Source organism: Denticeps clupeoides, chromosome 16, assembly GCF_900700375.1.
Source record: "Denticeps clupeoides chromosome 16, fDenClu1.1, whole genome shotgun sequence".
NCBI lineage: Eukaryota > Metazoa > Chordata > Actinopteri > Clupeiformes > Denticipitidae > Denticeps > Denticeps clupeoides.
In genome coordinates, this window is record NC_041722.1 from 831837 (window position 1) to 845558 (window position 13722).

General features: G+C 42.3%; 1 protein-coding gene across 2 annotated transcripts in view; it reads left to right on the top strand.

Moving 5' to 3' along the window:
• The first annotated feature begins 606 nt into the window (after window positions 1-606).
• LOC114766108 (transcriptional enhancer factor TEF-1-like) overlaps window positions 607-13722 on the top strand; it is a 41464-nt gene continuing 28348 nt past the window's right edge. The window contains exons 1-2 of one of the 2 annotated variants that reach the window (XM_028956723.1): window positions 607-732; window positions 10388-10640. In XM_028956723.1, coding sequence (XP_028812556.1) covers window positions 10493-10640 — 148 coding nt within the window. In that variant the 5' untranslated portion in view covers window positions 607-732; window positions 10388-10492. Of the gene's footprint in view, window positions 733-9993; window positions 10256-10387; window positions 10641-13722 lie in introns of those variants that run through there. The other variant, XM_028956722.1, reaches the window with a different exon arrangement.

The following is a 13722-nucleotide window of genomic DNA, read 5'->3' on the forward strand; positions in this document are numbered from 1 at the left end:
GGTGATTGAAATCTGATTTAATAAAATTTCATGAATTTATATAAAAAAAATGTTTTTTTTAGACCATACAGAGTTCATTCAAAATATATTTTAAAACCAAAAGTGACTATAACACGTTAGCATCTTAACACGTTTATCATCAGGAAGAACTGCCTGTGTTAGATTTGGAAGGCTGATCCATGTACCGCACCTCAGAATGCTCTCAGCGGTGGATGTCCACGATGAGTTCCTCTGTTTTTTGGGGTTGTTCACCGAGCCCTGTGTTGCTGTGATCATAGCAGCATTCAACATTTTGAAGATGGAATTTGTGACCCAAAATGATGTTTATAATAATCCAGTTCACTAGGAGCAATAAAGATGTAAGAGATCAAATAAAAAAAAAAACGTTTGTGTATTCTTCCATCTTTCAGAAGCAATTCTAATTGCTATAATATGGTATTTTTGTTATGAGATTATTGTTTGTATTCTTATCAACATCTATTCGTTTTACGAGGTCTTGTTTTCTTCTCATGGTGAACTTTGCCACGCTACATCTCCACGTGTCCTGTGATGTCATCCTCGTGTGCGTGCCCCCTCCCATATCCGCCTGGCGAATTCCGAGTGACGTCATGTGGCCCCGCCCCGGAGCCGCGCGTTCATCTCATTCCTGCTCTCATTCCCAACATTCCTTGCATCGTTGTCGTGCATCGCGGATTCCCGTCCACGGAAGCGCGAGCGAAGCGTGGCTGTGAGGTGAGTCCCCTCTGTCCCCTCTGTCCCCTCTGTCCGACTGTGTGTGGTGACCCGGCGGCTCTGCTTCGTTTCTCGGCGCTGCTGTTGTCAAACCTGTTGCGCGCGGGTTTTACTGTTTTTACTGTACGTGCAGTAAGTAGAGTCTGCGCAGCACCTCCTACCCACGACTTATTCCCGTGCACTTGCATTTGTAGGACCTTCTCGTTTCAGCCACGTGTTCCTTGACATCCACATTCTTCACTGTTGCTGCTCAGAAGGATCAGACGGTCCTTACCTCCAGTGGAGTTCTCTGTGCCCGATTTCAAATGGTTTCCCTTCAGGCCACAATGCTGGAAGGTGCAAAAAAAGATGCATGGCTGTGACTGATTCTGTTGTAGGCCATGGGACTGTCTGCAAGTAAAGACTTGAGCTTCTGTCCTTCTGTTTATTCTGAGTACTCACCAGAAGGGTGAGGACAGTGTAACAAGTAAATACAAAAATATGTTGTCTTTTTATGCATCCATCCCATCATCCCAGTAACAGCCCATGGACTGACTGTGGGAGAAGCCCATATGTGAAAAGGCTGGAATGAAATGGGGAATGAGCCGGGTTTCTGCAGCAATGTGGAAAAGCTTAAAATGGCCGGTGTGGTAATTAGTGATCAGAAGATACAGCTGAAGTTAATGTTCATGGTCTTCAAATCTGTATAAATTCTTGGACTCCTCAAACCTTAAACTCCAAATCTCTGAAATCAGCAGACATCATTCTGAAAAAATCGAAAAATGGATGCTCACAAAGCAGGAGATGAAAAGAAGAATTGAGTTGTGATTCACAAGGTCACGGTTGAATTGAAAATAGATTCAGTTAAGGATACATTTACAGCATTTATCAGATGCCCTTATCCAGAGCGACTTACAATCTGTAGTTACAGGGACAGTCCCCCCCTGGAGCAAGTTAGGGTTAAGTGTCTTGCTCAGGGACACAATGGTGGTAAGTGGGATTTGAACCTGGGTCTTCTGGTTCATATGCGAGTGTATTACCCACTAGGCTACCACCACCGGGATATTTTCGTGATTACACCACTTGTGCTTGGCTAGGAGGTGTATTGTTTTTTTTTTGTTTTTTTTTTATAATATTCATGCGTGTGCTGCATGAATATGACTACTAGACCTCTGACTGTAAGCTGTGTATTAAGACATCAGCAGGTCCTGTAAGTTGTAAGGATCAAACTGCTTTTTCCAAAGCCAAAAGTTCAATTGCCAAATTGGTTGGATTAAGGTCTAGTGAACCTGTCAACACCTCAAACCTTGTGTTCATTAAACCATTCTCAAACCATTTCTGCCGAGATGAAGCGGGCACCATCCTGCTGAAACTGCCACCAGGGAACACTGAACACTGTCAGGGAACGTGCCAACAGGGAATGTGCTTCTAGTACTTCCTGTGATTCATGAGATCAGGACACCTTCTTCCTTTACTCCGTGGTCCAGTTCTGGCAGGGATATGGATCAGCCTGGTGACCCTTGCCAGTCTGAGCTGCACACTGTCATGTGTTCTGTTTTCTTTCTCAACCAGGATTATTTTGATCAAGAATTTTAGCTACAGTAGTTCTCCTACTGGATCAGACAACATGGGCACCCTATGCTCGCATGTGCATCGGTGAAACTTGGCCAGAAGTAACACTGTTGCCAGGTCATCAGTTTTCATTCGTGCCATTATTTTTGGTAGGTCCGCTGCAGAAAAGGATAATCTCACAACAGCTGCAGTTTTGAAAAAGCTATGACCCAACATCTAGAATTCACAACGTTTTTCCAACACATCAACTCCAAGAACAATGTTCACATATTGCTGCTATAACCAGATGATCAATATTATGCACTTGGAGTGGAAATGTCACAGGTTCAGTCAGTCAGTCAGTGTTGTATGGCTCTGGGGCAGACGTTCACATGCATGATGTCCACGCTGTGAGGGGTCTTTCAAACTACTCTGCTGGAACAGCAAATGCTGAAATGGTCCATTAACATTATTCATATTATTAATAATCTGCTGATTTGATCATTATCATGCGTAGGAGTACAGTTTGCTGAAGCTTCTCACAAATAATTTCTAATTGTAAAGCAGTCTAAAGTGGCTCCATTGTTTCAAGGTATTGTCAGCATGAAGAGTGTGTGAAGAGAGAGATGCTCTGGTATTTACAGCTAGATAAACGGCCTATTTCATTTTATAATATTGTTGGAGTGTTTGTGTTCTATGACTTAAAGCTCTAGATAGCCTAGAATAATAGGAGGCAGTGCCTGATTTAAATAAATATTATAATGCTGTAGGAAAGAAACAGGTCTTTTTGTTCTGAAGGTTAATTAGGGAATTTCCCCAAACAAGTCACTTCTCCATACCAGTTTTTAGTAGTTACATTCAGTAATTACAGGGACCTGGGTCTTCTGGTTAATAGCCGAGTGTGTTACCTACTAGGCTACTACCAGTCCACTAGGCTACTACACCCTACATTTGAGGTCTTTGAACATCGGGGTGATGTGGACTGAAGTTCAGGCAGCCTTTGTACTATCTGCATGTTTTTTTCCTCCATTTTATTGACAGGTGTGTAGTCATTTATTTATAATTGAGGCCAAAATTCTGACATAATTGTCATAATACACATGAAGACAAATTTTGTAAGAAACAAACAAAAAAACTATTTCAGAAACTCTGGAGAGGAAAATAGTCACTCATGTCAACTGGCCAGATTAAAATGTGACTCAAAGAAAATTAACATGGGGGTGTCCTGATAGAAATGGACCAGCAAGTAAACATGCTGCAAGAATCGACAACATTTGCCAAGTTTTTTTCGAGTGCCTCAATTGTCTCAATTCCTGTGTGTGTGTGTGTGTGTGTGTGTGTGTGTGTGTGTGTGTGTGTGTGTGTGTGTGTGTGTGTAGGGGGGCAAATCAGAAATGGCTTCTGTCTGTTCTTTTTTTTACTGTGTCAGTCCCATCTCTGAAGCAATTGGTGAAACTGGTACCATGATTTTAGAAGCCTTGGATTCCAGTGCCTGACCGAGTGGTTTTTGTGGTCTTGTGGGCAAGCAGTTTTTAAACAGTGAGTTACTGAACAAGATAATAATGCTTTGTCCGTACTCCTGTAGTCTACTAATAAAATAAAGGTAAATATCTCAGCTATAATGACAAATATTTAGAGAAACAAATATTGTCTCAAAAAATGTACTTATGACAGTAAGTAAAAAACCTTTTGTTACCTGTTACCTGAATAATATACCATGCAGCCCTACAGCTACAGCTGCGGTTGTGAATAAGCATCAGCTAATTTACATTCTTGTGAAAGTGATCAAAAGAAAAAAACTCCTAAAAAAAAAAAAACTCACTTGTTCTCACCGATGAATGAATGATTGATTTTTTGATTGAAAATTTAATCAAATGTCAAGACACTTCAGTTCTGTTCAGCTGAACACACTGTTTTTTTCTGTAGGCAACTTACTTTTGTTTCTGATATTCAGATCTAGTTTTTTTGTGAAAAGACTTTAAATCCAAGCAATATTCAACCCTGCTATAATCAGCAAATATGAAAATTAACAATAAGCTCTCTCCGTATCCTTTTCCCTTTGAGACGGGCTTTAAAGTAATATGTTTTTGAACTTCAAATTTCTGCTCACACTTCTGGATGCCAGCAACTCTGCTGTCCAGTTGGACAGCCGTCATATCACCTCAGATGAATGGACTGGCGCTGCAGGACACCATGAACAGAAAACACTTCCAGTAAATATCACTGCATCACATAAATACCTGTATATCATATGTTGTAAATATCACATGTAAATAACACTGTTACTTCCTCACATTCTGTTCACCCTGGTGAATTCATGAGACCTGTGTCATGAATGGTAAAAAAAACTCTCAGTGTGGTGAAAACACCACAATATAGGAGCTGTGTCAGTCCCAACTCAGGATTGATTGGTGAAAACAGTATATACATTTCACTTGGATTCCAGTGCCTGACAGAGTGGTTTATGTGGTCTTGTGGATAAGTTGTCAATTTTCTGCCTGCTTCCTCCCCTGCATCTCAGACCATTTTCATGGCATTGACCTGCTGCATACCGGCTTCAGGTCCCATTCCTGCTGCTGGCATCCTTGGCACTAATTAGAATTCTTGCTCCCTGTGTCATTCTGGGTTATGGACAGCAGGTGCTGGTGGTCTGTTGATGGGTCAGAGGTCTTTCAGGCTTACACTGAAGAATTATTTAAAAACTTTATTGCTTTCATTTCTCTTCAAATGAAAACATTGTTGTGCAATGCTGTAATTTATAGTCTGTCATTAGTCTATCTTGTGTCTCTGTTAAATAACTTAATAACTAAATAATCTAAACCTCCTTCATCTTCCATCTCCATCTATTTCACATTTGTGCCAGAGATCAGACCTACACAAGAAGTAAACAAAATACATCTGCATTAATTGCATTAAATTATTTGAACATCTTACAGGGTTAGTTTCCTGTAAGCCTAGGCTAAAAGAGAATTAATTTATCCATTCAAAAAAGCTTTTAGTGTAGGACTAGGCTTAATCCATAAACATGAAACGAATCAAAGTAGTTTAAATTAATCAGAGCGATTAATGCATTCATTTTGACAGCCCTTCTTTATTCTTTATATTTTAATATTAAATTTGCCTCATGCCATGAATTCACAAATAAAAGCATGTAATGTTGAATAATTGTATTTTTTTTATAACCGTGTGTGCCATAGCCATCCTTTTACAGTAAATGCAACAGTTTGGGTGTCCTGTGGAGCAAATAAACGTCTCTAACCATCTTACAGATGATAGTGTGTTCCCTAAACCTTCTCATTAAAAAGACAGTTGAACATAGCCCAGCCTTATCTTATATCAAGCAAGCTTCTCTCATTTTGAGGCTGTGCAGAGCTAAAGGGATTTTGTTGTTCAGCTGAACAATAAACCACACTGGACTCATACAACACATGCCCTCTACTAAAATATGCAAAGCAGGCTATACCTGCTGTGGCGGTTGACAGTGACCAGCACCTTCAGCATCAGACTCCTGCATCCACAAGTTGGGAATGAGGGATTGAGAAGGTTCTTCCTTCCAACTACAGTCAGATTTTACATTAAAGTCCTTGTAGCTGCACACACTATGTAAACTAAAAAACACTTATTCAATTCTTATGTGCAATATATATATATATATCCCTTATCTTATTTAAAATGTTGAAAAATAACACATCTTTATGATAAATAAAATACCATTCTGATTGGCTTGTAGCATGTTACTCCAAAGTATTTGTAAAGGGAGATGTATGTTCTCTGCAAGCTGTTGGTGAGACTCTTGAGTGAATATGTGGGTTGTTGTTCATTGCTGTATGTGCTGACCAGCTGTGGAGCAGTGTGGGTGTAGCTGTAGCTGGAATTGTGTGGTGGAGTTTTGCTGTGTCAGCTATCTGCACTCAGGAAACAGTCAGCCAGGAAACAGTGATTTTAAAGAGGTTTATGAAATAGCTGCAGTTTTTTTTGGTGCTGTTGCATGTCTATGTGTGTTGATTGGTCAAGCAAGTCAAACATCCCCATGGGGACAATAACATATAAGTGTGTGGTTGTATCTGGGCTAAAGTGAAAGGCAAAAATTTTGTTGTTGTGATAAACAGCTCATGTGTATGCGTTTAAACCATCACCCTTAGTGAGCAGTGAGCAGCAATGAAAGGTGCCTGGGGAGCAGTATTGGATTTCAACCCACCTCCTAACAGACACCATTTAATCACCACTTGCAAAAAAGTGTATCTCCGGGAGGAAGCAGTTGGAACTACAACAACAACAACAACATTTATTTCTTATATAGCCCAAAATCACATACAGTATGTTTCAATGGGCTTTGACAGGCCCTACAGTTGACACCTCCACACTTTACTTTTCTGCACACAAGGAAAAACTCCACAAAAAAAAACTCTAGGAGAGAGAAAAAAAGAAAGGAAGAAACGTTGGGAAGGAGTGATACAGAGAGGGACCCCCTTCCAGGGTAGAGTGAGCCTGCAAATGGTGTCAGTGCAGGGTTGGGGATGATATAATAATAAGTCCTACAGTTGTAAGTCCAGAATGTAGTCCAGTGTCATGGTCTACAGTACTTGTCCATTATGGTGTTGCTGGTCCACTTGAAGATCCCTGAAGCTGTAGATGTTACAGTGGTGGTGGTGGTGACCCTCTGGTTCGTTTCATGCTATGTCCTTGTTTAGCAGTTGTCAGGAACCAGGATTAATCTGCTGGTCTCTTCACTGGGATCTGCCAGTAGTCTGGGCTTGATTCCGTGTCTCTGAGAAAACAAACAGAAGCAACGGCAGACGGTGGCATCGTACTGATACTGAAATATGTGGTTATAGCGGTATATTGGTGCTACAGTGGACCGGTACCCTAACTAGGACAGCCTAACTAGGGTGAATTTAACACTGTCTGTGTCTAACATTTATAATTGACACTGTGTCAAAGTGAAGTGAAATGAGTGTCTACTTAAACAAAAAGCCAGAGAAAACAGATTTTGAGATTGTGTCTGAGTCCCGGACACTGACAGGCAAGCTGTTCCACAACTGCGGAGCTCTATAGGAGAAGGATCTGCTCCCAGCTGTGACGTGGCGGGTCATAAAGAACTAAAAATTCACTCAGGTATTGCGGGGCGAGACCATTTAGAGCTTTATTGGTCAAAAGTAGGATTTTGTAGTCAATCCTAAATTTGATGGGTAACCAGTGCAGTGATTGTAAGACTGGGGTGATGTGGTCAAATTTCCTAGTTCTAGTTAGAACTCTGGCTGCAGCATTCTGAACTAGCTGGAGTTTACTCATGCACCTACTAGAGCATCCAGACCGTAATGCGTTGCAGTAATCTAACCTTGATGTAATAAATGCATGGACCAACTTTTCTGCATCATGCATTGAAATGATATTTCTTATTTTCGCAATATTTCTAAGGTGAAAGAATGCTATTCTAGTGACATTATCTATCCAGGGTGATGGTTTAGTCAGCCAGCTTATGTCTGGCTGTTTGAGGCCCAAGTAAGAGAGCTTCTGTCTTGTTAGGGTTTAACAGAAGAAAGTTGGTGTCTAATGTCCTTCAGACAATTCTCTATTTTGTTCAGCTCTGATCTGGCAATGAAAGCCAATACCGTGTTTGCGGATGACGTCGCCTAAAGGTAACATGTATAGGGAAAAAAGTAACGGACCTAGGACAGAACCTTGTGGAACACCAAACTCTATTTTACTATGTGAAGACGAATCACCATTGATGTCCACAAACTGATACCGATTGGTCAGATATGATCTGAACCATACAAGGGCTGTTTCATTAATCCCAACAACATTCTCTAACCTGGCAAGGAGAATAGCGTGATCGAGTGTCAAACGCTGCACTCAGATCAAGAAGGACAAGCAGAGAGATGCGTCCCTGATCAGAGGCCAACAGCAGGTCATTAACCACTTTAACCAGCGCTGTCTCAGTGCTATGATGAGGTCTAAATCCCGATTAATATACTTTGTGGATATTGTTGCTGTCTAGGTTCACGCTCAGCTGCTGGGCTACGACTTTTTCGAAGATTTTTGATCTAAGGTTTGATATCGGTCTATAATTTGAAAGCTGACTGCGATCAAGATCAGGCTTTTTAATCAGGGGTCTAATGACTGCTACCTTGAACAAACTTGGTTCGTGGCCGGTGCTAAGTGACGAGTTAACAATTTTGAGGGTAGAATTTATAATATCGGGTGCTACTTGTTTAAGGAACTTTGTTGGAATCGGATCCAAAGCGCAAGTACATTGATTTGACGACGAGATTAGTTTAATTAGTTCATGCTCTTTAATAAGGTTGAAGCGTTCTAATCGGTGGTCAGCTATTTGAAGATTATTTTCCATAGAAATATCAGCGGAGCTATTTGTTGTGCTTTTAATCTTATCTCTATTCGTGACTATTTTAGTATTAAAGAAATTCATAAAATCATCGCTACTATGATATTGAGTGGTAGTATCTGTTTCTGACTTATTCCTGGTTAGTTTGGCTAGTGTTAAATAGGAATCCGGGATTATTTTTGTTTTTGTCTATTAACGAGGACAGATACGTTGATCGAGCCGCGCTAAGAGCCGTATTATAGTTAAGTAGGATCTCCTTCCAAGCTATTCTGCTATTTCATTTACTTCGACGCCATTTACGTTCTAATTTCCAGGCGGTCTTCTTAAGCGAGCGAGTGTGATCATTATACCAAGGAATTAAGTTTATACCAAGGAATTAAGTTTTTATCGCTTACTCTCCTTTTGAGGGGAGCGACTATATCTAACGTACTACGCAGTGTTAATTCCAGACATTTGGTCGCTTGGTCGAGTTCAGCGGGGTCTGACGGTGAGTTTATCAGCCTTGTTAAATCTGGTAAGGTATTAATAAACCTCTGTGCCGTACTTGATGTAATTGTCCGTTTGTCTCTATAACGATGGGGGGTGAGTTTATTGTGTCTGAGACATATTTTAAAAGTGATGAGGAAATGATCTGAGATCATTTCAGATTGCGGAAGAATAACTGTATCTTCTATATTTAAACCGAAGGTCAGTACGAGATCGAACGTGTGACCACCTTCATGAGTAGGTCATGTTATATGTTGGATAACCATCTCGCCCAAAAAGACCAGGCTTCCCCCTAAATATTGGCCAGTTATTAATAAAACCCACTTTATTTTTTGGACACCACTGCGACAACCAGCGATTTATATCGAGGAGCAGCTACAGGTCTCGTCGCTACGCCGAAACTGCGGTAATGGGCCAGAGCAGATTACTGTATCCGACATCGTTTTAGCCAATTCAAGCATCTCTATAAAATTATCTTTAGTTATTTCCGACTGGCGTAGCCGGACGTCGTTAGCGCCGACGTGAATAGCTATACTGGAGTACCTGCGGTTATTTTTGCCAGCGCTTTTAAATTTGCGCGGATGTCGGGCGCTCTGGCTCCAGGAAAACACAGGGTTTTGTTTTCTGGTGCCGGTATCCTCACGTTGACTAGAGCCGGTGGACTGTAGGACCCAGCGGATGCCTCGCTGAGGGGGGAGAAGCGGGAGAAGCGGAACGTGGACCGGTGTGTGGTGCCCAGGTGGTGGGGGAGCTCGGCGGGTCGCCACGGAAGCTCGCTTGCGTGATTTACACCGAGCCGTCACCCAACTGCCCTGCTGTCCGGAGGGCGCTACTGGTACCGGCGCCGGGGTAGACACTCACCGGCTGACTGGGACTAGAAAAGAGTCGATTAAGACTTCTGTTTCCCTAATTAAATATAAATTTCAGATGCGCTCCTCTAGCTCGGCTATTTTCTCCGTCATTTCGACAATTCACCTACAATTTCCACAGGTGAAATTCTCACTACTGAGTTCGTTCACATACTGCACATGGGATTAGCGAGGGAGCCGTAATTTACGTTGCGGTGAATTTAGGTGATTGATTCCGTAATTCAGGAAGTCCTTGGAAGTAATACCAGCTCGCGCCAAACACACCAACTAGAGGCATGTCTCTGTGGAAAAGGTGTGTAGAGGTTTCTGTATGAAGTTTGTGTGCTTATTCACATTTCCCTTTTTTGTGGAAATTCTACAGAAGGTGGTGCATGAGTTCTGGGATTATGTTGAGTTTCAATCTGTTGTCCCTCTTTTACGCAAGGTTTCTACAGAGTGTGCTCCAGGCTTTGGCTTGGAGGTCCCAGTCGCCATCATTGAGGCCAGCAGCTGGAGCGGCAGCGAAAGTCCTGCCGATGACCTGGACAGAATGAGTGACTCTGCTGACAAGCCCATGGACAGTGATGCTGAAGGTGTGTGGAGCCCCGACATCGAGCAGAGCTTCCAGGAGGCCCTTGCCATCTACCCACCCTGCGGGCGCCGCAAGATCATCCTCTCTGATGAGGGCAAGATGTATGGTATGTTTCTGTAGGGATTTGATCTTTCCCAAATAACAGGAAGTACAGAAGATGAAACTACAAAAATGATGCAGCTGTCAAATATCCAGACATTTCCACACACCAGTGGAGGCAGGAGATGACCATTTAAGGGAGATCAGTAGGCTGTACAAAAAAAAACCATGTTCATTATCTTAGTTATTATTGCATATTATTTACTTGTGATCATGCAAATATATAATATATATTTTCTTTTACATTTCTTATTCTGTATGCACATTTGTTTGCAGAATAAAAACTGTAAAGTTTTAACAAACTGTAAACAAAGTTTCTTGTGTTTATGTAAATGGAAGGATGCTCTCGTCTCATCTCTTAAGCCGTGAAGTCAACGTCACATCTTGGCTCACTTCTGATGGCAGTGATCATTTTCAGCAGTATAATGCACCCTGCCCCATTGCATTTGGTGTATTTGGTGTGTGTGTGTGTGGCCAACCGTGAGGTCGTTGTTATAGAGTCTGACAGCGGTTGGAAGAAAAGACCTTCTGAACCTCTCCTTCCCACACCGTGGGTGCAGTAGCCTGCCACTGAAGGAGCTGCTCAGTGCTGTCAGAGTTTCCTGCATGGGGTGGGAGATTTTGTCCAACAGCTTTGCCAACATTCTCCTGTCACCCTGTCACTCACCACCTCCACTGGGTCCAGAGGGCATCCTAGAACAGAGCTGACCCTCCGGATCAGCCTGTTCAGTCGCTTCCTGTCCCCAGAAGAGATGCTGTTGCCCCAGCCGACCACGCCGTAAAAGATGGCCGATGCCACTACAGAGTCATAAAATGTCTTCAGGAGTGGCCCCTGTACTCCTCCGCAGCAGGTTCAGCCTCCGCTGCCCTTTTTTATAAAGTGCATTAGTGGTGTGAGTCCAATCCAGTTTGTTCTTTAGATGAGCACCAAGGTACCTGTAGCTCTCCACAGCCTCAATGGCCATACCCTGGATGTCCAGTGGTTGCAGTGGAGGATGTTTGTGCCTGTGGAAGTCTACCAACAGATCCTTGGGTTTTCCAGTGTCGATCTGGAGGTAGTTCTGCTGGCACCAGTCCACAATGTCCCTTGTCAGTTCTTTGTACTCCCTGTCATCCCCATCAGTGATGAGGCCGACTATTGCAGAGTCATCAGAGAACCTCTGCAGGAAGCAGTTGGTGGAGTTGTAGGAGAAGTCTGCAGTGTAAATGGTGAAGAGGAATGGCCCCAGAACCGTTCCCTGCGGGGCCCCCGTACTGCAGACAACCGTGTCTGACACACAGCCCTGAGTTCTCACATACTGTGGTCGGTTAGTGAGTAAACAAAATGACACGATGCCCAGGATCAGGACACATATGAAACATGTCAACCTGCTTCACCTGCCTGTCCAGGTAAACTGAGGTGTGACACAGGATTACCAGAAACCACAGCATACTTTCATGTCCACTCCTCAACAGGACAGGTCTGAAATGGGACCTACTCTATATTAGACGTATTAGTTCTGACAGTTTGAATCATTTTATTTCACAAAACTGATTTGTTTCAAACCAGGGGCAGTGGTGGCCTAGCCTGTAAGAACTGACAACGAAACGTCCCCACACCTTTCTCCCCGGAGGCCTTTCATGGTTGCCCACTGCTTACCAAGCGTGATGCAGGGTTAAATGCAGAGGATACTTTTTGTCATGTGCTGCAGTGTATTACAATCACTTCACTTTCAAACTGTAAGTCCATGGTTCATCAGTAAATCAAAAACATTGCATACTCCAGAGTAAGAACTTTCTGGAGGATTCAGGAAAAGTCAGTCTACATAAACATTAACCAGGACCCCAAAAAAGCAGTTCTGCCCCTGAGCCAGCAATGCGATGACACACTGCTCTTTTAGTTTTTAGTCTAGAAAATAAATACTCACATGCACATTAACACACACATTAATGTTTTAAGGTCCAGGGTGAGATTTTGTGCAAAGCTGGTTGTGTAAACCAGCAGCCCTGGGCCATTTCTTGTCAGATTCCATCTTAAGTGCCCTTAGGCCCTACTTCCCGAGCTCAGTAGAGCCCATTTGCAGCAGTTGCTATAGCAACTCCCTCACAGTTCAAAACATTGTCTAATTTTTGTGGGTTATTCTAATGTTTATATGAATGGCTTTAAAATGGCCAGAGCTTTTTTTTCTTTGTCAGCTGGTGGTGGCATATTGCAGGGACTAATTCTGAGACGGCACAAGATCTGTTATTCTGCACTGTGCTCAAGACTGACCAGACAAAAAAAAATAAAAAAACTTTCTGTACACTGAACAAGGACAAATGGGACAACAATCCTTTATGAAGTGACAATTTAAAACGCTGTTGTGCGTTTTGAACTGTAAATCTATTCCAAGTATGCAGTGCCACCAAAAAGTATTCACACCCCTTTTTCCACATTTGCTTTTGTTATTCTGAAATAGATGTAAATATAGTTGCTTATTAAAATTCTACACACAGTAGTCTATAATGGCAAGACAAGAACAGCTTTTTAGAAACATTTTTCTCTTGCCAATGTTCACACCCATGGTTTAAAATTTAGTTGATTCACCTTGGTCTGCAATCACAGCCTCAAGTCTTCTCGTGTTTACCTCCTAGAGTTTGGCACAGCTATTTTGGTGGATTTTCTCCCATTTATTCCTGCAGATCCTCTCAAGCTCAGGTTGGGTGGACAGTCCTAGTAGACAGACAATTTGAGGTCTTTCCAATATATTTTTGGTTGGATTCAAGTCTACACTTAAGGGCATTCACAGAGTGCTTCTGAAGCTGTTGTTATTTTGGCTGTGTGCTTGGGTCATTGTCATGTTGGAAAAATAATTGTCACACCAGTTTGATTTCCAGAGCACCCTGGAGCAGGTTATCTTGAAGATTATTTCTAAAGTTGGCTGCTATCATGTCACCCTCTTATGCATACTAGTCACTCAGTTCCTGGTCTACTTGTAAATCAAGTTGCCATATTGAAGCCGAAAATGAAATTGAAGTGATTGTCATTGTGATACACTGCAGCACAGCACATGGTGCACACAATGAAATGTGTCCTCTGCTTTTAACCATCACCCTTGGAGAGCAGTGGG